General features: G+C 43.0%; 1 protein-coding gene across 6 annotated transcripts in view; it reads left to right on the top strand.

Moving 5' to 3' along the window:
- Positions 1-25,882, top strand: part of LOC139273502 (coiled-coil domain-containing protein 127-like) — a 105,709-nt gene that overhangs the window by 22,606 nt on the left and 57,221 nt on the right. For 2 of the 6 annotated variants that reach the window (XR_011595174.1, XR_011595164.1), the window contains exon 3: positions 1,904-2,374. Coding sequence is in view for 4 of the 6 variants with exons in the window: in XM_070890410.1 (XP_070746511.1) it covers positions 1,904-2,475 (572 nt within the window). In the remaining 2 variants the exon portion in view is untranslated. Of the gene's footprint in view, positions 1-1,903; positions 3,392-5,026; positions 7,782-25,882 lie in introns of those variants that run through there. The other 4 variants (XM_070890410.1, XM_070890417.1, XM_070890425.1 and 1 more) reach the window with 3 other exon arrangements.

Below are 25,882 nucleotides of genomic sequence, written 5' to 3'. Positions count from 1 at the left end.
TAGTATGGGCCAGTCACTAGATAGTTAATTGGGACCAATAGCTTATAGGACAATAACCACCAGGGGGCAGATCCATTGACTAGGAATCATCATAGGCAGTCCCTTGGAATCGAGGAAGACTTGCTTCAGCTCTTAATATGAGTTCTTAGGTGGCTGAACAGTCCAATATGAGAACTACAGTCTCTGTCACAGGTGGGACAGATAGTCGTTGAGGGAAGTAGTGGATGGGACAGGTTTTCCACACGCTCTTTCCGCTGCCTGCACTTGATTTCTGCATGTTCTCGGCGACGAGACTCGAGGTGCTCAGTACCCTCCCGGATGCGCTTCCTCCACTTAGGGCGGTCTTTGGCCAGGGACTCTCAGGTGTCAGTGGGGATGTTGCACTTAATCAGGGAGGCTTTAAGGGTGACCTTGTAACGTTTCTGCTGCCCACCTTTGGCTCGTTTGCCGTGAAGGAGTTCCGAGTAGAGCGCTTGCTTTGGGAGTCTCATGCCTGGCATGCAAACTGTGTGGCCTGCCCAGCAGAGCTGATCAAGTGTGGTCAGTGCTTCAATGCTGGGGATGTTGGCCTGGTCAAGAACGCTAACGTTGGTGCGTCTGTTCTCCCAGGGGATTTGTAGGATCTTGTGGTGACATCGTTGGTGGTATTTCTCCAGTGACTTTGAGGTGTCTACTGTACATGGCCCATGTTTCTGAACCATACAGGAGGGCGGGTATTACTACAGCCCTGTAGACCATGGGCTTGGTGGCAGTTTTGAGGGCCTGATCTTCAAACACTCTTTTCCTCAGGCAACCAAAGGCTACACTGGCGCACTGGAGACGGTGTTGGATCAGCACAACATTGAACACATTTCAGGCCTGTCTCACAAGATGATCATTTCAATACAACACTATTCTTGTATTATTATGCATGGCCAAAACAGACAATTTTGTTTTTTGGTTGCTTTTTTTTGATGAAAAAATTTGAGGCTGGTAAATGCCCAAAGTTGGGTTTGCGGTAGTTCTGCTCTGGTTATTGGTGCATAGACCCTCTTTCTAGAAGGAATAGTAGTTATGAAATGAAGGTTATGGGGAACTAATAATGCTGTTCAAAATTATGAAAAGTTTTGGGAGAATAACTTGTGAAAGATTGTTTCTACCGGTTGGTGAATCAATAACAAAGTGGCAGAGACTGAGAATTATCAGTAGAAGATTCAAGGGGAAGTTAGAATTGTTTTCACACAGAGGGTTATTGGAACATGGAATGCTTTACCACAAGGGGCTATTGAGGGAAAGAATATGATATTATTGGTTAAGTATTTAAAAAGGAGGAATATGAAAGGATACAGGTAAATGGGGTTAGAATAGACAGTTCCAATTGAAGGGCTGGCAACAGCACAATGTTCCTGATTATAATATTTAAATGGGTGATCCGCCTCCTGGGAGCAGGTTGGATGACCGCCCCCTTCCCTCTCTCTGCTGAAAATTCTAGTTTATGAAAATAAGGAGTGTTAGCGAACTGCTATGTGTGGTACAGGTGCTGATAAAAGTTGATACATTTCAAGTACTAATGGTTAATATTTTGGGATCCAAACTTGCATTTTTTTGTTTACAACAAATGAACTCGTTTAGTTGAGAGAACACAAAAGTTGCTGTTTGGTTCCATGTTTGTTTCCCTTTCCCTCTCCCACATTCCCTCACCTCGTTCCCTCTCCTTTCCCTTTGCCTCTTGCCCGCTCCTTCTTTCCCTCCAATTTATGACCCTAATGTAATTGTTATATGATGCAAAGTACACAGCTTGAGAGTTATTTATTGATATTTTCTATCTAAAAAAGAGATGAATCTGGTCAAAAGTTGAAAATGTTCCTCTTGTAGTTAAATAAAACACATTGGAATGAAAACTGTCTTCATTTTGTTTTTCAAGGCTGGATCTGGTCCAGAAACTCACACAAAGAGATTGAGCATGTAACAGCAGTATGTAAGTATGAGATAGAAACTACAAAGAAAGAACTGAAATTGAAACACCAAGGCGTCATTGAAAAGCTCAAAACTGAAGTACAAAGTTGCCACAGCATTCTTTCGGGACAGAATCAACAACTAGTTGAAGCTCGCAAGCAATTCAAGCAAGGACAAATAAATAGCGAGAAAGCAGAGTGGCAAAGCCAAGCCAAAGCACTAATGAATGAATTTGAAACATCCCTGTGTGACAGGCAAGAACTGTACTGTAGTAGATTTAAGCCACATCATGCAAGACTGGAATTAGAGAGGAAGATGCTTAGCCAAGCTGTTACAAACCCAATTGCTAAAGAGTTGAGCATCGAAGCTGACTTGAAATATATCTTTAAAGAAGAAGAACACTGTGCAAATTGGAATAACATTGACAAAAGGAAAAATGGTAAGTTAATGTGGGTGTTCCTCAAAAATTGGGAGACTCAAATCAAATTTCAGAAATTGAAGAAATTCAAGAAAATGGAATTGGGGGAGAAAGGCAACTAGAACGTTGGTGATTTTTTTTAGAGGTAGTCATTGTGTCTCGCTGTAGACCTAACTGGAGACTGTTGTACTACTACCAAAGCAAACATTCAGATGATTAAAGTAAAATCCATTGGAGCTTCAATTATCTGTCATAATGAAGGAACCTCCCTGGATAATAGGAGTTGGCAGATACTTCACAAATATCCTTTCAATCACCAGCCAATTACTTACCCCCTTGGCTGTGATGTCACCTTTCTGTTTCTTTCTACTTCTTTTTTGCCTTCTCCCTGTAGCTGCACAGGCTGGGCCTCTATAGTCCTCTCGCCGACCCCAGACTCACGCCTCAGCAACGCACCTCCCGACTGCTGATCTCGCGGCCTCTATAGTCCTCTCGCCGACCCCGGACTCACACCTCAGCGACGCACCTCCCGACTGCTGATCTCGCGGCCTCTATAGTCCTCTCGCCGACCCCAGACTCACGCCTCAGCGACGCACCTCCCGACTGCTGATCTCGCGGCCTCTATAGTCCTCTCGCCGACCCCGGACTCACACCTCAGCGACGCACCTCCCGACTGCTGATCTCGCGGCCTTTATATTTTGTGTCTGCCATCCCAGTTATCTGCACTCTCGATTATTCATCCAATGTGTTTGGGATTTTGGGTTGGGAGATCAGTGGGAATTGGGGGGGCCACCAAAAAAAAAAGTTTCAATTTAAAATGAAATAGAAAATCCACAAAATTAATTTCTTATAGAAACATTTAAAATAATGAAAGGGATAGACAAGATAGAGGCAGAGAGGTTGTTTCCACTGGTCGGGGAGACTAGAACTAGGGGGCACAGCCTCAAAATACGGGGGAACCAATTTAAAACCGAGTTGAGAAGGAATTTCTTCTCCCAGAGGGTTATGAATCTGTGGAATTCTCTGCCCAAGGAAGCAGTTGAGGCTAGCTCATTGAATGTATTCAAGTCACAGATAGATAGATTTTTAACCAATAAGGGAATTAAGGGTTATGGGGAGCGGGCGGGTAAGTGGAGCTGAGTCCACGGCCAGATCAGCCATGATCTTGTTGAATGGCGGAGCAGGCTCGAGGGGCTAGATGGCCTACTCCTGTTCCTAATTCTTATGTTCTTATGTTCTTTATAAAGATCTCAACTTTCTGGTTGAGATTGTCTTTGTCATCTTGCTCAGTAATGTTTACTTCTTGCTGAGTTCTCTGGACCATCTCTTTCTCAGCCATGCAAGTCAATTGTCCAGGTTCTGGTCGGGATTCAGATTTTTAACATTTCCTTCCCGACCCCCAACCTGTCTGTATTTTTGGGTTAAAGTTAAAATTCCCCCAGAGTGGATTTGACTGAGTAATCCGAAGTTAACATAATTCAGAGGTTCAGTAGGTGGATTCGTGAGTGTGTATTTTTTTAAATCGTGACACACACATGACTGTAGTATGTTGGTTCAAATAAAGAAATGGAGAATTATGGTGAAAGGATATGTGCAGATTTGTGGGATTTTGGTTTGAAATCAGGTGATTTTGAATTAGAAAATAAGGGCCTGAAGTCATCTGATTTTGGATTATATATAAGAGATTATAATCAACTGATTTTTGTTGCATCATTATTTCTGAATGGTTGTTCGAAACAAAATGCTGTGCTTATTTGAGTATTTCATTGTTGTGCATATTTTTGGAAGAGAAGTGTATGTGTTATTTTATCCCACAAAATTTGAATGCAGGAGAGTAGCCCAGAAAATGTATTTTGCGGTAAAAGAGCTCCTGTGAACTAAATCAGGTACTTTGGGTGTTTGCAACCGGCAGGGAGCAGTGACATTGATTCCCGCTCGCAATTCTCCACCTGCCAATTTGCTGTTATCGGTTGCACAGCCAGGGAAGAAATGGAATGAGGGTCACGTGCACTGCTCACAGGGAGCTTTACCCTCCAGCTCCCCTGTGTTGCATCTGATCTGGGAGAGCGTGATCCTAGCACTTTCAAATGTGGGTCCAGCACTAACCCACCTTATTAGCACAACATTGAAAAAGTTCTTCATTGGCTTCTTTTTGTTGATCATTGTTATGAAGTAAAAAGTACATTTATTTTTCTATAAAGTGGTGCTAGTATAACGAGGACCAAGCGTTCTCAATTTTGATCTTGGTGATTGCTGGGAACACAAAAGTTTGGAGAAATGTACTGGAGTGCCTTTGGGATAATCGGAAATTTAGTGATCCATTAGTGTTATATTGCATATATGTCTCATAAAGATTGTATGATCTGAGCAAATGTCTTGTTTGTTTTGTTTTTGGGGTGTATTTTGTAACTGGGAAGAGTCATTTCTTTGGTAAGCAGAGAGGCCAGTCATAACCAGACTGTAACATTTTGTTTGCTTATTGCTAACAACAGATGAGAGACTAAAGTGTTACAGATCTCTTTAACTCTGCACTGAGCTGCTGTTCTGAGAAGTGACTGAACTCCGTCCTCAGACAAGTACTCAGTGTGTGAGTCTGGAAGAGTTGGATTACATAAGTTCAGAGCAACAACAGCAAAGTGTCAATTTGTTAATTATTTTCTGTTCCCAAACCAGATTTAACATCTTAGTACAGACCATTGTTTTGCAGAACAATGGCGAGAAACGTCTGGAAATTATGTATCTATGGGCTAGAACCTCCAACTTTTTTTGCCTGCTTAACACCCACTTAATGCCCATTTTACCGCTGAAATGATGTATAACGCCCATATATCGCCCATTTTGGCACAAAATGGAAACTGGCGGGCATTTTTCGGAAACTTATCGCCGAGTGTTACTTTCCCCATGTGGTTAACGGCGAGAAAAAATATTACCGCCCGCCCACTTTCTGGGGGCGCAATCAGCAGGATGAGCGAATTCAACGCCCATAATATCGCCCAGCGTTACTTTCTGCACAGAATTAACGGCGAGATTCAATATTAACGCCCGGTGACTTTTTTTGTCGTAAAGAGGATATTTACCCAAACTAGCGGCCATGGAGATCACCCATCGTCAATTTCATCACCTTGCACATATTTCGCCCACAATATCGCTCACTCAAAAAACGCCCACAAAATGTAGAACTAACCGGGACGAATCACAGCGTTATGGACGCCATGTTGTAGATCACATGTCATGTCCTTTAAAAGGCTGCTGTGCTTCAACCTTGGCGAAATTCGGATGTACTCTGCAGGTCGTTGGAGTTGATGCGAACATCTCTAAAAACATCTTGACCATACTGTGACCGATTGGAATTGAAGAGATGTGTTCGTCGGGACATTCCTTGTTTGTGTGCAATCGGTGGAAAACAGAGAGCTACTACAATGGGGCCTGTCCTTTCTCACCCTCTCTTGGTGATCAAATACATGCAGCAGACTCAACATTGTCGAAGGAATGCTGCACTGCATTATGTGCCCAATGTACGAAGTGACAGACAGATGAGGAGGACCAGACGTTACACACCCCGCAAGTACAAGGAGAAGCATTCTTACCCCGACTTGCCCGACACCACCTGCCTTCAGAGACTACGCTTCCACAAAGAGGTCATCACTGAGGTATGTCAGTGATAAGGGCAGATCTGCAGCCTGCCAGCACCATCAGAACTGCACTGTCCGTCGAGGTCAAAGTCACCGCGGACCTGTCGTTCTATGCCTCGGGTTCTTTTCAGGCCACAGCTGGCGACATTTGTGGACTTTCTCAGCATGCCACACATTGCTGCATTAGACAGGTCACTGAAGCCCTGTACGCACGCAGGAGGGACTTGATCATCTTCCCTATGACCAGGGAGGCACAGAGTGATAGGGCTCTAGGATTCTCCAGAATTGAAAACTTCCCCAAGGTGCAGGGAGCAATGGACTGTACGCACATCGTGATGCGGGCACCTTTTCAGGATGCTGAGGTTTTCAGGAACCGCAAGGGATTCCACTCCCTGAATGTTCAGCTGGTTGATGACCACCAGCAAAGTATACTGGTAGCGAATGCTCAATTTCCGGGCAGCATCCATGATGCACACATCCTGCGTGAGAGCATTGTATCTGACTTGTTTAACAATGAGCCACAAGGTCAATGCTTAGGGACAAAGGATATGACCTCGCTACCCTACATAACACCAACACCGAGGCCGAAAGGCGATACAATGAGAGCCACAGAGCAACTCGCAATATCATGGAGAAAACCATTGGAGTGCTGAAGCAGCGCTTCAGATGCCTGGACCACTCAGGAGATGAGCTCCAATACCACCCTGAGCAGGTAGCTCAATTCGTGGTGGTCTGCTCCACGCTACACAACTCGGCTATCAGGAGGGGACAAGAATTGCCTGATGAGCCTGACAGTCCACCTCACCAGAGAGAGGAAGAGGAGGACGAGGAGGTGGACGCTGACATCGGGCCAGACAATCAGGCTGACGCTGAAGCCATGCCCCCGCTCCCCTGTAGACCGCATGAAAGGGTCCATGGTGGCATGATAGCTGCAGGAACCTTACGTCAGGAGCTCATCAATGATCGTTTTGCCTGAAAGAAAGTTGGTGGTATTTATAAGGCTCACACACTGCTGTGTGTGCAGGTCATACGTCAATGGTGGGCATCACCTTGGTGACAGTTAAAGTTTAAGATAATTGAAGTTAAGTATGATTATACCCTTTGATGTTAAGGAATCACCAACGTGCAATGGTGCAGCTGTCTGAGCCAATGTGCTGCAAGGTTTTGTTAAATAAAAAACATTTAAACCTGTAGTAGCAAAAAAATTAGTCAGGGGGTAAATTAATTTACTAAAGTTAAAATCGTAAGCAAGAAAGGCTGAAAGAAAAGATATATGTGTGTTCATGGCGGAATAGCTGAGCAATGCAGTTCAGTAACTAACGGTTATAGATTTCTCTATAATCTAGGAACAGAATGTGTTTTGCTGTTATCAGAGCTAAGAACAAAGAAGAGGTTATAAAATACACTCCAAGGCTAAGTCACATGGGGTGGTAAGAGATTACGGGAAAAAAATACGATTGAAAAACATAGCAAATGTTTCAAGTAGTTAGGATAAGAGGACAACAGTTCAAGGAACTGCAGAATGATGTGACCACATAACTTATCAGATAAACGGCGCACAGGGGAGGTAACGAAATTTGATTAACCAATTAATTATAGTTGTTAGGCGAAAAGTTTGTGACGCGGCAGGGATAAAACAAATGGAAAGCCTCCTCACGGAACTTCATGATTTTGTATGTATTTTGATTGTATAAAAACCAATAACCCAAGATTATTCGGAAAGAACGGCTGGTTTGGATTACTGAGTTATTGAACTCATGTAGAAGCTGTTTCTCCCTCGAATGAGTACTTTATAATAAACAACCCTTTTCTCCAAAACAGACTTGTGTTGAGCATCTTTGTAATACTCCACGACATTTGCGCTGCGAGCTGGGAACAATGGGTAACCGACAGACGGGAGTTTACAGGAGCATCATGAATGAGTATATTTAAACTACCACTCAATCCGATGTGAGCTGTTACGAAATGTGTCTGTTGCCCGGGGTACCTGAATCTGTGAAAAGTCTGTTATAGTGCAAAAGACTTGGGGGTAATTTAAATGTGTTGTATATCCGTCACTATATAAGTCAAAGTAAGGTATCACTGGGATTGTAGACTCTAGGTTCAAGTGAAACCGAGTAAAGGGACAATCAGTATCTTAAAATACAGATAAATCGATAGGGGTATCGATGGGATTGCAGGCTCCAGGGTTAAGTGAAACCGATTAGAGGGACAATCAGTATCTAAAAATACAGTTTAAATCGATTAAAAAAAAATCGGTAAGACTGTAGATGCTGGGTTTAAGTGAAACCGATATAGGGGTAGACGTACCAAAACTGAGTATGGCGTGTAAAGATATGCTGGACTGGGGCGGGGCAGCTCCCTTAGTAGATATTTTTCAGACGACCATAAGAAACTGATTGTGACTATGTTAAGTGACAGGTAGGGTCTTAAAGTAGAGCCGGCCGAACAAAAGAATTAATAAGCTTTTTGAATGAAAAACTGGTGTGAATGTCTGTCTTTAAATGAAAAGTGCTTGTGTGATTCTTGACTGCAGAATATTTGATGTGGGAATTAATGATTTTTTTTTCTTTTGTCTGAAAGCCTGTTTTTAAAAAATAGTGTAGTTGTCTGTTTGTTTTAGCTCCACCCACTTTTTCAGACAGAATTGAAAGTTTTTAACCCTTTACAGTATTGTCCTAGATGTGGGAAGTTTTAAGAAAGTGTGAACCTAGAATTGAATTACATTTTAAGTTAGAAACGCAGGTTCGGATTTATTTTGATTTTAAGTTATGGAGCTAGGAAATGCACAAAGGATAGGTTTGTTTAACAAAAGATGAAACTTCAAAAAAAAATGCGTGGTCCCATTTTAAAAAAAATTTCCGACACGCTCAAAAGAAAACACGTAATCATTGATTACATTGGGCTGAAAGACAATAAATTTAGTCTTAAGAATGAGATTAAAAAAAAGGAAAAAAAACCTGCGTGAATCTCTCAAGGCTACGGGCTTGGGGAAGATATGACCCCATTTTCCTTTGTGTAAAATCTTATGCTAAATGATGTGAAAGCTTCTAGCTCAGTAAAGAGTTTTAAATAAAAGATTGGCAGTACAATATTTGAATTGGGATTTTGGGATATTTCGGGTGATTCTCCTTTGTAAACATTTTGGTTTTATTGGAAAATCTTGAGCTTGGAAACCTTTTTAATAAAAGTACACATAAGAACATAAGAAATAGGAACAGGAGTAGGCCATACGGCCCCCTCAAGCCTGCTCCGCCATTCAATAAGATCATGGTTGATCTGATCACGGACTCAGCTCCACTTCCCCGCCCGCTCCCCATAACCCCTTATCCCCTTATCCTTTAAGAAACTGTCTATTTCTTTCTTAAATTTATTCAATGCCCCAGCATCCACAGCTCTCTGAGGCAGCAAATTCCATAGATTTACAACTTTGCCTCAACTACTACATTAGAAGCTGAAGCTTAAAAAGATGTAATTTATGAGGTACTGTATCACATAATATACCTTGAAGTTACAGAGCAAAAGATTTTCTACTTATGCTATTCCTACTTGAATTGGAGTTTTTAATGTTCAGCTTCTAAAACAGAAGTTAGGCACATAATTATAAAACAAGTACTTTGCATTCTGTGATCTGTGATTCACTTAGAAACTATAAGCATAAATGAGTATTCCAATATTTAAAAAAAACAGTATTACCATATTTGACATTTTTAATTCAAAAATAAATACAAATATTACAAAAGGGGAGCAGAAATTAGGAGGGGAACAGTAAAGAGTTAATTTTGTTGTGAAGGTTTCAAGTACCACTGGTTAAGAAAAGGCGCAACAAATACTGAGATACGTTTAAAATAAAATGTTACATCTGATCTCTTTTTAAAAAAAAAAGAAATAAAACTAAAAGGTTTGGAAACAATCTAGAAATGCCATTTGGGGAAGACAAGGATTTGTCACCTCAGGAGGCGAGGCCATCAAACATGATGGCCGGATAAAACGACTATTGGATGCTGCAAGTTAACACACTAAAGCGGCCGTAATCAAGGTAAAGACCCACCAGCGAGTGGTAATCGAGGTTCAGCGGAGAAATAAAGCAGCTGACAATGCTGCCTGAGAGATGGCTACGTCTGCCAAATTCTCAAGGACGAAAGTACTGTTTGGCCATGGGAAAACATACAGATAGATTTCAGAGGGCCACCGCCAAATTCTCGAGGACGAAAGTACGGTTTGTAATTATAGATTTGTTTGCTCGGTGGGCGGAAACCTTCCCAACTCGGAATTGCACAGCCCCCACTGTAGTACGGATCCTAGCACGGAGGTAAATCCCCGCTGGGGAATACCACCCAAATTGATTCGGATCAAGTAACTCATTTCACGGATCAAGTAATGAAAGAAACTTGTAGAATATTCGGTATTAAGCAAAAGTTTCACATCCCATATCACCCCCAAAGTTCAGGGATGGTAGAAAGAATGAATCGGACCCTTAAAATAGCCTTGAGCAAGGCAATACAGGAAACAGGGCAGGCATGGACTGAACTCCTGCCGACAATATTAATGAGGCTGCGTGCCACACCAAACAGAGCCATGGGATTAACCCCGTATGAATTAATGATCGGACGCGCAATGAAGTTACCCGAGGGGATAGTTACAGGAAGGGCAGAATTAGGACCAGTACGAGATAGAATCAGGAAGTATGTGATGGAATTGAGTGAGCAGTTGAAAGGTATGTGACAGGCGGTCCAAGAAAGACAGAAAGAGAAGGACCAAGACGATGGGACAAATACCTCAGCTATAATCCCCAAGATGGGGTCTAAGGTAATGGTTAAGGAAGTGGCAGATAAACTAGGATTCGCACCTAGGTGGAGCAGACCATATGAGGTGGTAATCAGTGGTGACACATGTGCATAATAAAATGGATCTGGGAAAGGGTACATGTCCGGAGAAACAGTGCAAACAATCTGGTAGAAGTAGAAATGGTAAGAATCTAACTAAAAACCTGGAATATCCAGGATGTGTTTTATCAACAGAATGTATATAAACGTGATCACCACCGCCTTTACGATTCTACAAAGACAAGCTACAAGGCTGCCCCTAGGGGGCCCAGAAGCATATACCCACACTGGAGGGTACAACAACTACATAAAGCAGCCCCTAGGGGGCGGCATCCGAGTGTCAGGAGCATTTATCTTGGAGCCGCAAGATAAGTGGGTAACAAAACGTTACCTGAATATTGTAAACCAGGGGAATTAACCTCGGGAAAGTGCGTGGTAGCTAAACCTGGAACAGAAGTAATAGTACATTGTCTGGACCCAGAGAGGGACACGGTCTTAGAGCCGTCCTCGTTAAAAGCGATAGAATGAGTCATATGTCAGGAAGAGAGAAAGTGTTCAGGTCCAGCAGTGGTGATTAATTGGCAAAAACCTATAGTCACGACCCCAGGACCAACAACACTACCACCAATTACTTGCCCCCCTCCTTACTGAAGATCCGCCCGGTGGTGACGAGATCAGAGGGAATGCTATTATTTGACAATGCGCAGCATGAAATGTTACCTGTGAACATAAATTTAACAGACCTATACCTGCCAGAAAAGTGTAGTCCCAAGACTAAAGTGTTGTACACACGATTGCTAGACACAATCCTGAGAAAAGCTAGTGACGCATCAGGAGCAAGGGAGTATCACAAGCAGCTGAGACATAAAGGAGGAAGACAGAGGAGATCTATAGGGAGTGACGTATTAACTGGAGTAAGTACAGGGGCCTCTCTAGTCGATCCACTAGATATCCAAGCAGGAGTAGATAGTTTGAGGGGAACGATGGAGGTACTAATGAGGAAACAGGCCGGGATAGGGATAGAATCTTAGGAGTTAGGATCTAAAACATCCAAAATACTGCTAGAGGGTATATCCGTATTGGAAGGCCATGCACAAACAATTAACGAGCTAAATAAGCAGGAACAAGAGGATGATGTCAAGGACAGGAAAAGAGACACATGTCATGCCTATGGGAGATGGATGATCGGTCAGGTGAGACACAATATGGATCAGATACAAACCGGGTGAGTTCCAGATTGGATAAATAGCACCCAGTTGAAAGAAATGGCACAGCACACTGGGCCATTAGGCGCCTGCACCCTGAAAGGAATGACTAGGGCGTATGCGGTTACAGGAGGATGTAAGGGGAAACAAATCCCTATGGTAGGGATAATACTAGTGATCCCTGTAACAAACCAAGGCTATCTTCAATATGAAGTTGAAAACATAGGGATAAGATGAGGGAAGAGTACATCCGCCATTACCCGATGGACCAGTATGCGATCAAAAAGAATGGAAAGATAAGGGGAATATCTTTATCCGGGTGCCGGAGAAAAGGAAGCCTAACTATATGCCCTCACCCAGTGGGAGACGGGAGCAAGGATAGCTGCGGGTTTGACAATACTACGGAAGGATGTGTCATTGGAATAAGTCCTGCCCGAACTGAACCTACACATTACGCCTATCAAGGACGAGGAGAATATTGTGTGGCAACTAGCCTGGGAACTTATGATTACGGAGGCTTGACGTAACATTACAATGCCTAACTTTTGTTTTACTCCTAGTCGATGGCAGTGGGAAGAGCACTCATGACGTATATATAACACCAGGAAGACAATGACATTAAATATAAGCAATGAGATTAAGCAAAATATTGATGATTACATGGAAGAGCAAGCACCACCAATTCCCTGTTACTTGAAGACTTAACTGAGCTCAAAGGACCATTAAGAAATAACATTGAAAGATATTATGAGCTAAAGGTTAAAGGCAAAGAACTGGACAGTGAAATAAAAGATAACCTGAAAAACACGCCTTGGTACTTGAGATTATGGAATGGGGGAATGAACGTTGAAATACATCTGTGGATAAGGATCCCTTTACATATCCTAGTGGCAGTACAGATAGTAACAGTCTTGAGTTGGTTGGTGATGTTATGTAACAATTGCAAAAGACGGAAGAGGTATACCTGAGCAAAGCTACAAGCTAGGGATCAGGTCAAACTCCTGGCAGAATGTGTAGGCAGATACAAGAGACGTAGAATAAAAACCTTGGCTAGGTCCTTAACAAAGAAAACAGATAGCCTTTTCTAGATCCAAAAAGGGATAATCAAACACCAAGACGGCACAGTACCTGATATGAGTCGTGAGTGTCCCAATCCTATCACCTGATCAACGAAACCGGGGTGGAAGACACATGAATCAAGATAAGGGAAAGGAAAATTGTTGTTCATGGTGGGTATTTGAGGTAACCACCTGATCAAATGGGGGATTGTAGTAGCGAAAAAATTTATTAGGGGGTAAATTAATTCATGAAAGTTAAAATTGTAAGCAAGAAAGGCTGAAAGACAAGATATACATGTGTTCATGGTGGAATAGCTGAGCGATGTAGTTCAGTAACTAACGGTTATAGCCTTCTCTATAATCTAGGAACAGAATGTGTTTTGCTGTTATCAGAGCTAAGAACAAAGAAGAGATTATAAAATATACTCTAAGGCTTGGCCACATGGTAGTAAGAGATTACGGGAACCAAAATACAATTGAAAAATATATCAAATGTTTCAAGCAGTTAGGATAAGAGGACAACAGTTCAAGGAACTGCAGAATGATGTGATCACGTAACTTATCAGATAAACAGTGCACAAGGGAGGTAACGAAATTTGATTAACCAATTAATTATAGTTGTTAGGTGAAATGTTTGTGACGTGGCAGGGAAACAACAAATGGAAAGCCTCCGCACGGAACTTCATGATTTTGTATGTATTTTGACTGTATAAAAACCAATAACCCAAGATTGCTCGGAGAGAACGACTGGTTTGGGTCACTGAGTTATTGAACTCATGTAGAAGCTGTTTCTCCCTCAATCAAGTACTTTATAAAAAACAATTCTTTTCTCCAAAACAGACTTGTGTTGAGTATCTTTGTAATACTCCACAACAAAACTGAACATTAGTCTGAAATCGTCAGTATTTCTGTACAAACCAACCCTTCCGCCGCCACCCCCCTTCTCTTCCCCATCTCTACCCCTTCCCCTTCCCCTCCTGACTCCAAGCCACCTGGCCGAGGAGGTCCTCAGGCGATGCTTCATTGGGGGAGGGGGGAGGGGTGGGGGTGACGGCCAAAGTGCTGCTTAGACGGATACAGGAGAGGACAGTCCCAAGATGGGAACGTGCTCTGAGCCATAAGCAAGATGTTGCTGCTGGCTCTCGTGTGGTTGACAATGGGGGTGCGTCACCTTGGGGTGCAGTGCGGCGCTCTGGGATAACTGGGAATCCTCTGCCACCAGTGTTCCTGGCTACCAGCTCCAGGGCCGCCTCCATCCCTTCCATTTTATATGTTATTTGTTGGACACAAACTCAGTGCCAACTATGTTCTTGGTGCTTTGTGGACTTTTTGCTGCGTCTCCAGCGTTCTTCCCACAAAGCAGCCAAATAAGCACACACCACAGCCACACACGCTTTCGGTGTCTCTGAGCTCCCTCTCTCTCTGTCTCATGTCATGATGACCCTTGACCTCCAGAATCGTGGGAATCGAGTATTGCCATGCCATTGCTAGAGATGGCCACACTTTGCGGCAGAAGGTCAGTGAGATTTAACGCTACTGCCCATTTGATATCTGTTAGATCTCTTAATTTCCAATGAAATACAAACTCCGATTGTAATTTTAATTTCTTTATTTCTGGCAGACAGCAGTAACAAGTTATTGGCTTTAAGCCAGGTCTTTGTCCTTCTGAGACCACATGGTCAAAATGGCTGTACTTATACCTGGATCAATTTACAGAAAAGAACTCGCCTTCTTTGACCTTATTGGCTCAATTAATAGTCTTTTAACCTTTTAATTGGCTCGCTACCCAAAGTCCTAAAATGTCAAGTTGATTGATGACTTAATGCAACATGCTGAACTGCATGTAGTCATTGGAGTCTGTGTTTTCTCAACCTGTCTAAATGCAGCCTGTTTGAATTCTCTATCAATCCCCCCTTTGATTCTTTCACAAACTGAATCATAAAACATCAGGTATCACTGGTTAAACATTCTACAAAATAATTTCATACATGTTAATAGAGTTTCCTTCTAAAATTTGTTGATGAGTTTCGCCACATGTCCGGACTAGTAGCTTCCACACAAATTTACACCAACCCGAGTTCCATCGTGGCCACAATGGAAGTCTGGTTTTTAGTAGGTTAATTAACCTTATTTCAATTTAATCCAAATCAATATCTTAGTTCAACCAGTAAACAACCTTCCCTTAAGCACAACATACCCCTGTGCCACGTACAGACGGTCTGCTGGGACCTGCAAAGTGTCTCACATGCGGGACAGCAGCTACAGCCGCCTGGTCGCAACAACATTTAATCAACATAAACAAACAATATAAAAGTAAAACAATTACAACAAATAGAATTAAACCTTCCACCAATGAAGTTCCTATTGAACCTAGCCATTCAGTGGCTCCGCTCCACAAAGTGAATGATGGGGGCTGCTTAAGTTTTTCTACCTCCTTTTGGATATGCTCCGTGAAGTGGGTAATTTCTTCGGAGCTATCTGGGATATACGTGCAACACTCAGTTCTGAGTAGGGTGCAAGTACCTCCCTTTTCAGCCAGGATGTAATTAAGGGCCAGTCTATTCTGTAGAGCTACTGTGTGGATTGCTACCATTTCTGCATTGATTTTAACTAGGGCCTCTGAGGTATCATTGGCTACCCGTTCCACAACGGTTGCCATGTTAATGGATTCCCTTGCCAGTCTGGCGGTCCCATACCTGGGGATCAGAAAGGCAAAAAACCTCTCTGTTTCTGTGATAGCTCTCTTAGGACGGTGTAAATGTTCCGACAGTGACTTTATATGATACAAATAAGGCACAATGTAGGCTATATAGCAGGATCCCGTCCAATTCTGGGGCAGCCAAGGGGAGGCCTTGTGGCCACACACCCAATAGGTGCCATTATAGGCAATGAATGTTAGCTGTTTCTTTGTCAGCAACACTCCAGGGCCTGTCCAGGCTTTTCCATCTGTTTTATTCAGAATCCCGTTACGTTAAAAATTCCCACATCGGCCCAGTTTGGACGGTTCCATGGCTTGATTATATTATAATTCCGGGAGCAGTTACTATACCCATATTTTGGCCTCCTTTGATGTTTCTAATCAGAAAGACCGATTCCCCCAGTCTTCCTATTCCTGTTGTATTAGTGACAACAAAAAATGGGGGCCGTTTGGAATTATTGTAGCACGGTTGGTATCCCCCTTCAAAGGTAGTCAGATTGTAACCTGCTGACTTCCATTTACGTGCCCAGTTTTCCGTATCCTGAAACGCATTGCCAGTTTTGTTTTGATTAATTATCCACTCAGTCATTTCCGAGATATTGAAGGGAACTGGCCTTAAGGGAATCCCTCCCTTTGAGTGAATAGGAATATGGGCACACACCCAACAACTAGAAATGTTACCTTGTTTGGCATAAATGTATGACATATATAAAAAGGTATTTACATGTAATTCCCTTGGTACTCTACTATTTCCCTTTGGTGCAGAGGGTCGGCTAGTAAGAAGTAAGCCTATGCCGACAATACCTACAATCAATAATACAGTAAATTTATACATTTTGGCAAAAAGTAATTGTCCTTATTAGATTTCAGCTTCAGTTATGGGTGCTCGTTTAACGTATGAAGCATGGATCCAGGCTTTCTTTCCTTGGACTTTAAAAGCTGCCCGGGTGGTCAATAACACTTGGTAAGGTCCCTCCCACTTGGCACCCAAAGGTTCTTTATGCAACTTTTTCACATACACCCAGACTCCCGGGATGATGTCATGTCCTCCTTCGGGTGGATTACCCCAAGCTGCCGATACCTGTCGGAAAACAGAACTAATAGCATTGGTTAGGTTCTGACAGTATGATAACAAAGTGTCACTCATTAAGTGAACATCAGCTTTCCTTAAATCAATAGTTCCTGGCAGCGACATGGGTCTTCCTGTTATAATTTCAAATGGGCTTAGACCTGTAGTTCTGTTCAGGGTTGCCCTAATGCTACATAGCACTATTGGTAGTGCCTGGGGCCATGGTGTTCCTTCTTGGTAATATTTGGCAAGCCGTTGTTTCAGAGTTTGATTCATTCGTTCTATTGTCCTGATGATTGTGGATGATAAGGACAGTGTAAATCCCACGTAATGTTCAGTAACCTACAGACTTCTTGGCAGACAGCACCTGTAAAGTGTGTTCCCTGATCTGAGTCAATGCTACTCGGGACTCCCCATCGGGGAATGTAATCCTTACACAAGACCGTTGCAATGTGATTGGCTGTGGCTCTTTTAGTTGGGACAGCTTCTACCCATCTAGAGAATCTGTCGACCATGACAAGAACGTTAGTGTATCCATGGCATGAGGGAAGAGATATATAATCAACCTGCAGATGCTGGAATGGTCCGACAGGGGCAGGGGGCCTCAGTTGGGGCATTACCGTGATGGGTCCAGAATTATTTTTCTGGCAGACCACACAGCGGTCTGTTACCAGCTGGGCATGTTTTTAAATCCCCGACCCCACCAGCTTTTCTGGAGCCGTGCCGTCATCTGTTGTGAGGCCAAGTGTCCCCACGAGTGGATCTGTTGGGCTAAAAAAGGCATAAGCGCTTGTGGCGCGACTGGCTTGTCGGTAACTCTTTGTCTCCAGACACCATCTTCACATAGCTTAATTCCTGCCTCAATCCATGTCCATTTTTCATCTCGGGAGCACACGCCTTGCATTGTTTGAAGGTCTCGTGTCAGAGTCCTGAGTGCTTTCAATCTGCACATCTGTGTTGGTTCTTCTGGAGGAACGCACTGTGAGGCGGCATCTTTAGCGCCTGGTCGGCTAGGGCATTTCCCTGTGTTTCTGTGGTATTTTCTTTGGTATGGGCCTTACACTTCAGGATGGACACTTCCTGAGGTAATTGTATGGCCTCTAGTAAGTCTCGGACTTCTTTTCCATTTCGGATAGGTATACCAGCAGCAGTGAGGAATCCTCTTTTACGCCATAACAGACCAAAGTCGTGAGCGACTCCAAAAGCATAACGCGAATCTGTGTAGACATTAGCTGTCTGTCCTTCTGCTATTCGACATGCTTCTGACAGTGCCCGTAACTCGGCCTGTTGTGCTGACGTTCCTGAGGGTAAACATTCTTTTGCCACTACCTCATATAAGGTTGTAACTGCCCATCCTGCTTTTCTGGTACCATTGTCAACAAAGGAGGAACCATCTATAAACAGGATGTGGTCTGGGTTGTGCAGAGGCTCCTCTGCTGCTAAGGCTGCTTCTTCTGTTTTTTTTAAAATCTCCACGCAGACATGCTCTTCACATTCTCCCCCCTCTTGCTCCCTCGATTCTGACATCGGGAGCATAGTTGCGGGATTAACCGGGCTGGCCCGGACGATATGGAGATTAGGAGCTTTAAAAACTGCTGTCCAGCGGATCCATCTAGCTGCCATCACCTGAGATATTCTATTCATAGACAGCAAAGCGTATACGGTGTGGGGACACTTGACAATCAGCTTTTGGTCGAGGACTAGACCCGCAGTGATCATTACCGCTCGACATGTAGCTTCCATGGCCCTTAGGCAACTTCCCCATCCGAGGGCTACCGCATCCTGTTTTGCCGAATAATAGCCAATAGGTCTTTGCTGATCCCCATGTTCTTGTATCAGTATAGCTGTCATATATTCTTCTTTCTCATGGACAAACAGGATAAATGGCTTACCACTGTCGGGGATTCCCAGAGCCGGTGCCGAACACAAAGCCTTTTTCAAACTCAGGAAGGCGTCTTGCTGTTCCATAGTGAGGGTGATGGCTTCTTTAGAGGCATGTTTCCCCTTTAAAATATCATTCAATGGCTGAGCAAGCTGTGTGAAGGAGTCAATCCAATTTCTGTTAAAGTTACACAATCCCAAAAAAAACCTTAGTTCCTGAATAGTGGTGGGTTTTTTAGCAGCCCGAATGGCTGCAGTTCTAACCTGGGTAAGTTCTCTCTTTCCTTGTGAAATCTTTTGTCCCAGGTATACAACCTCTTCTTGGGATATTTGTGCTTTGTCGATGCTGGCTTTATGTCCTTTCAGCCGAAGGTGGTCCAGCAAAGCTCGTAAATCTTGTTCATGCTGTTCTTCCGTGTTTGAAGCTAGCAGGATATCGTCTACATATTGGATGACTATGGATGACAGGGGAGGTAATTCTCGCAAATGGCTTTGTAAAGCCATGTGGAATACCGTAGGGATGTTGTGGAAACCCTGCGGTAACTGGGTCCAAGTATATTGTTGTCCTTGGACAGTGAAAGCAAAGCACTGTCGAACCTCCGGTACCAGAGGCACTGACCAGAATCCGTTGGCCATATCTATAACTGAGAAATATTTATGTTCTGGTTTGAGGGCATTAAAAATGGTGGAGGGATCTGCGACCAAAGGAGCTTTTTGATCAATACACTGGTTAGCTTTCCTGTAATCGACAGTCAAACACCAAGACTCATTATATTTCTGTATCGGCCGCACGGGGCTATTGGAGGAGCTATGCGTTTTAATAAGCACCCCTTGTTTCTCCAATTGCTGAATAACCGGTAAGATTCCCGTGATGGCAGTTGGACTGATGGGATACTATTTAGTGCATGGAGGCTTGGTCCCGGTAAATGACGCAGGCTCCATCTGGAGTAGGCCACAATCGTTCTTATCTTTAGCCCATATCGGGTGTTCCTTCAATTCTTCTTTCTTCAAAGTTCTAATTGACCATGTCACCCGACCATCCTCGAAATGCAACAATGAATCTACTTGGATTAGAATGTCCATTCCCAAAAGGGGTTGATCTACTGGGCCTATCCAGACCGGCGTGGTTAGTTCATGTGGACCCAGCCCTATAAGTATCGGTGTTGTCCTTTTAATTTCCATTTTATGGACCCCAACTCCATAGGCTGTATGTGCCCTACCATCCAACGGCAAAAAGTCTCCATATTGTAGGGGTAAGCATGTTAATTCTGCCCTTGTGTCTAAAAGACAGTCCACATCCTTATCGCCCACCCTCACAGTTATATATAGCCCATCTCCCCTTTGTTGTATTCGTGCGAGGAGGGGGGCCAGGGTGGACTCTAATCGTTTTTTGCTATCCCAAGTAACTCCTTCTGTTGTTGTATTGTCAGTCGCTTAAATGCTTCTATGAGGTCGTTATCTTGTGACAAGCCTGGCTTGTTGGCTGAATTGTATCCCTGGCTGCGTCCTCTTCCCCAGCCACGACCTTGCTGTTTTGCCCTGCACGTCTTGGCCCAGTGACCTTCTTTCCCACAATAATGACATTTTCCGGGTAATTTTCCAAATGACTGTTTATCGGAATCCTGGGATTTCCATCCCATAGCCTGTACAGCTCGGACTTTAGCTCCCATATCCCGATCTAATTGGTTACATCGATCCACCAATGCTGCAAAGGTAGTTCCTCTACCTTCCCAGTCCGGTAACACTACCTTAAGCATTTTGGACAGTTCTGGCTTTAGACCTGCCATGAAAGCTGCTTTCAGGGGTCCAAACACTTGTTCATCCATTTCCTCAGCCGTATTATTCATACCCGAATGTTCTAGCCATGTGCATCTAAACCGCTCGTCATACTCCAGGACCTCCTCTGTTCCTTTCTGTTGGCAGGCTGCAATTTTTCCCCAGTCTGTCTTAGCTGGACTGAAGGCTTGCAGCCAGTGTTTAATCACCTCCCATCCTGCGTTTAATTCTTGCTCATCCTGCCCCAAAGCTTCTTATACCTTGTCGTGCAATTTTCTTCCCTGTGTTTTTGGCACCATTATGGTCAAAATTTGCACTCCGTCCCAGGGATGAAGTTGATATATATTTCTTAAGCGGTCCAATTGGTCCCACGTTTTTACTCCCCCTTTCTTTGGATTGGGCAATTCCTTGGACCATTTATCAATTTTCTCTGGGTCTGCCGGATCATGAAATAAGTATTCTGCATACACCCTTTTCTTCATTTTTTTGGTTCCACCCTCATCCGCAGTCTTTTCTGATTTGACTACAACTCGTCTTTTTTTAAATGGGGCAAAGCGCACCCCTAATTCTTCATCATCCTCCGACACTGTATTGTCGGAGGATTCAGAATCCGTATCTATTCCTCGGTCGTGTCTTCGGGTTTGCACTTTTAATTTATCCAAACATGGGTACCCTGGGAATTGACCGATACATTTTCCTTTTCCTATTACTGTCTCTTGACCTAATGATTTTTTCCATTCTTTAATTTCACCTTTAAGATCTTTAACTTCCGCTTCCAGCTTTTCAAGTTCAAGTTTTTTCTCTCGCAGGTGTGCACAAACAGCTTGCAATTGATCCTTTGTACTGGTCAGTTCTCGATCATGTTGGGAACGCATTATAATTTCATTCCGGTTTCGGATCTTTCCCATAACCGCTATGGACCATCTAGTTCGCTCTTTATTTTTCATACGGGTCATTTTTCCCCAGACCTTTTTAATCTCGTCCAAGGACCATTGTCCTTTGGAGTTTCCGTACTTTTGTTCGATCTTAATACAGGTTTTAGATAAGTTGAATTGTTGCTCTATGTATTCTTTCAACTGTTCGAGGATTAAATCGAGCGAAACCTCAGGTGGTGCCTACCCACCTTTAACAGTTGTAGGCAATTCTTTGCTCTTATCTCCTGCTGCCATAATACTGATTTCTTTACTGGGGTCTCGAGTCGTAGGCTTTCTACCCGATCAATAGGTCGGTGATTACACACCGCCGAAGTTAGACGTCTATGGGACCTTGAGCCGACTACCAACCGGAGGGTTCGCAAACCGGAGGCTTTCGGAATCGTGTAGAAGGAGAGGCGAATTTAGACTTTTGACCGAGAACTTTTTTATAAAGAGGAGTCCTTACCTCAGTGTGTAGGTCCGATGTCCAAAATTCAGTTTCTTTCCTCAGCGATCGTGTTCGTGACGCCAAAATTATTAGATCCCTTAATTTCCAATGAAATACGAACTCCGATTGTCGTTTTAATTTCTTTATTTCTGGCAGACAGCAGTAACAAGTTATTGGCTTGAAGCCAGGTCTTTGTCCTTCTGAGACCACATGGTCAAAATGGCTGCACTTATACCTGGATCAATTTACAGAAAAGAACTCGCCTTCTTTGACCTTATTGGCTCAATTAATAGACTTTTAACCTTTTAATTGGCTCGCTACCCAAAGTCCTAAAATGTCAAGTTGATTGATGACTTAATGCAACATGCTGAACTGCACGTAGTCATTGGAGTCTGTGTTTTCTCAACCTGTCTAAATGCAGCCTGTTTGAATTCTTTATCAATATCGCTCACGGTAACGCCAATTTTCAAAAATGTAAGCTAGGTGTTTTGAGAATGGGCGAGAAGCTGGCCATCTGAAAACCCTTTTTTAATGCCCACGCCAGAAATAATGCCCATTTTTGGGCGATAAGCTCAAAAGTGGAGGTTCTAGCCCATGGTATCTGACTTGCTCCATAGCATCAGCCTCACAGTATCAGCCAGCATTTACACTACAAGCTTAATGTAAGTATGAAGTGGTTTCAGCTCTGCACCAATCTTAAGGCCCGAAACAACTCTGAAACAAAGTGAAGTGAAATTCCCTCTTCAGCTCGGATTCATTAGTGTTAGGTCAGACTCCGACCCTGAATTCAGGCTGCATTTACTCCTTAGCTGCAGTGTCAGTACAAAGCTAAACCACTTCAAGGATATCAAGGGATTTGGAGCTAAGGTGGGTCAATGGAGTCGAGGTCCAGATCAGCAATGAGCAGGCTCAAGGGGGTGAATGGCCTACTCCTGTTCCTATGTTCACATTAACACTACAGTTGTGGTGTAAATGAACCCATAAACAAATATCATGTATAAACACAGGAAATTCTGGAACTACTCAGCAGGTCAGGCAGCATCTATGGAGAGAGAACACTGACGAAGGGTCATCGACCTGAAACATTAACTCTGTTTGCCTCTCCACAGATGCTGCCTGACCCGCTGAGTATTTCCAGCATTTTCTGTTTTTATTTCAGATTTCCAGCATCCGCAGTATTTTCCTTTTGAACAAATATCACATGCTACTTATACTGAAGCATCGACTTGTCACCATCCAGTCAGCACCCAGGATATATTTTGCAAACTCTTCCACTACCTTTTAAGGTACTGCCACTGAGTACTTCCATAATGAGGGCAGTGGAGCTTGAGTTTATTTGTTTCTGTTCAGCACGTTGTAAACCTATGACTGCATATGAAAATTACTAAGTGGTAATGCGGGGTCATATTTTACTCGGAGTGTTAGTTTGGATGACAAAGTAATGGAGATAACAGAAGCAACATCAATTTTTATAAAGTAGCAACAAATTGAACCTGGCTGTGCCACAATTGAGTCTTGCTCCCATCCTAAAATGTGTTCATGGAAATTAATGGAAAACATTTGTTTAAGACCTACCGAGGGAAATTCAAGCAAACTTATGTGGGGGTGAGGAAGTGCACCCCCGTCGCCACCACCCCACCTCCCCCCATTCCCACGACGACCACCACCTCTATACTTCCTGCTTTTGCAAGGCTGAGAAGAACTTCCGCATGGTACAACCCTGGTTTTCACCATATCACAATTTTCATTTACATAGCACCTTTAACATAGAAAAACATCCCTGGATGCTTCACAGGAGTGTAATAAGACAAACATTGACTCCAAGTCACAGAATGAAATTGGGAATGGTAACTAAAAGCTTAGTCAAAGAGGTAGGTTTTAAAGCAGGAGCGGTGGAGAGGTTTAGGGAGGATATTTCAGGACTAGGACTTCGACGGATGAAGGCATGGATGCCATTGGTGAGGCGAAGGGAGTAGGGGATGCGTGAGAGGCCAGAGTTGGAGTTCTCAAAAAGGTTGTAAGGCAGCAGGAGGTTATAGATATAGGGAGGCCACAGAATGATTTGAATCTAATATAATATCATCTATTTATTTACAATCCCCATTTATGAGGCTTGGATCAAAAACGTATCAGCAGCATTTAATCATCTATTTAATTTGACTTTAATAACTGGTTTGTTGTTTGGACAATGCTACTACTGCAACATAGAATCATACGGCACAGAATGAGGCCATTTGTCCCATCATGTCTATGCCAGCTCTTTGAAAGAGGTATCTAATTAAACCCACTACCCTGCTCATTCCCCATAGCCCTGTAATCTTTTTCTTTTCAAGTATATATCCAATTTCCTTTTGAAAATTACTATTGAATCTTCTTCCTCCACCCTTCCAGATCATAAAAACTTGCTGTATAAAAATTCTCCTTATCTTCTCTCCGGTTCTTTTCCCAATTATCTTAAATCCTTGCCCTCTGGTTATCGACCCTTTGCCAGTAGAAACAGCTTGGAACAGATATTATTTAAAAAAATATTTTGATGTATCTCCTTTTTCACAATAAATGTCAAATGATTTATTAACAGTTAATGCAAAAATAATTAGCTGAGTACACTTTATAGAACAATAGCATCTGTCATTTATCAACTGCAAGTAAACCCCCAACCCTACTGCTTGTTTTATAGAGCCTTTATTTAATGCACTATAAACCAAACCACATGCTACAAACAGAAGCAATTATCAAAACTGGACAGAAATTGTATGGTAGCAATTCAGCATTTAAAAAATAACATATGTGGTAGCCGCACCAGGGGTAGTGTAGCTCGTGTTGCTGGAGCTGGGTAAGCAGTCAATTCAGAATACTTACTATGCAGGCTGGGCTACATTAACCTCACCTGTACATCTCATTTTAAGTGCAAAGTTTCAGGTTTGAATAAATTGCTGTTGATGGACAGTCAGACTTGTCGTACACCTTGTGCACTTTAACCTTTGGCTGTTTGTCCTGGGGAGGGAATCACCCTGGATTTAGTGAGGTAAGAGCATTGATTGCAGAAGCAAGGTAGTTGTTGAACAGATCGGAAGAGGTGCCAAGGTGAGTGCGGGTGGAAGGTCAGAGGAAGAGAGTTTGGAGAAGGCTGTGATAAGAGAGGGGGCAGTATATTCTAGGAGCAGAAGAAAAGTCTAGCAGGCATAGGGACTGGCAAGTAGTTATGTATGGTGCAGGAGAGAAGGAAGTGCTCAGAGGAAACAACGGTATATTGCAAAGATATAATGGAGGAATATTGTGTAAATATAATGATGGAGTATTACAAGGCTATAATGGCTATAATATTATTATAGAATGGTGGATTATTCTGAGGATATAAAGTTGTAGATTATTCTATTGATATAATGGAGGATTATTCTGAGGATAGAGTGGTGGATTATTCTGAGGTTATAGAAGGGAGGAGTATTTTCAGGTTATAGAATGGTGGATTATTCTGATGATATAATAGTGAACTATTCTGGGGATAGAGTGGTTGTATTATCTGAGGATGGAGTGGTGGTATTATCTGGGGATGGAGTGGTTGTATTATCTGGGGATGGATTGGTTGTATTATCTGAGGATGGATTGGTTGTATCTGAGGATGGAGTGGTTGTATCTGAGGATGGAGTGGTTGTATTTGAGGATGGAGTGGTTGTATTATCTGGGGATAGAGTGGTTGTATTTGAGGATGGAGTGGTTGTATCTGAGGATGGAGTGGTTGTATTTGAGGATGGAGTGGTTGTATTATCTGGGGATGGAGTGGTTGTATTTGAGGATGGAGTGGTTGTATCTGAGGATGGAGTGGTTGTATTTGAGGATGGAGTGGTTGTATTATCTGGGGATGGAGTGGTTGTATTATCTGGGGATGGAGTGGTTGTATTATCTGGGGATGGAGTGGTTGTATTATCTGGGGATGGAGTGGTTGTATTTGAGGATGGAGTGGTTGTATTATATGAGGATGGAGTGGTTGTATTATCTGAGGATGGAGTGGTTGTATTTGAGGA

Source organism: Pristiophorus japonicus, chromosome 1, assembly GCF_044704955.1.
Source record: "Pristiophorus japonicus isolate sPriJap1 chromosome 1, sPriJap1.hap1, whole genome shotgun sequence".
NCBI lineage: Eukaryota > Metazoa > Chordata > Chondrichthyes > Pristiophoridae > Pristiophorus > Pristiophorus japonicus.
Note: the sequence above shows the minus strand (reverse complement) of the source record. Positions and strands in the feature narration are given on the sequence as shown.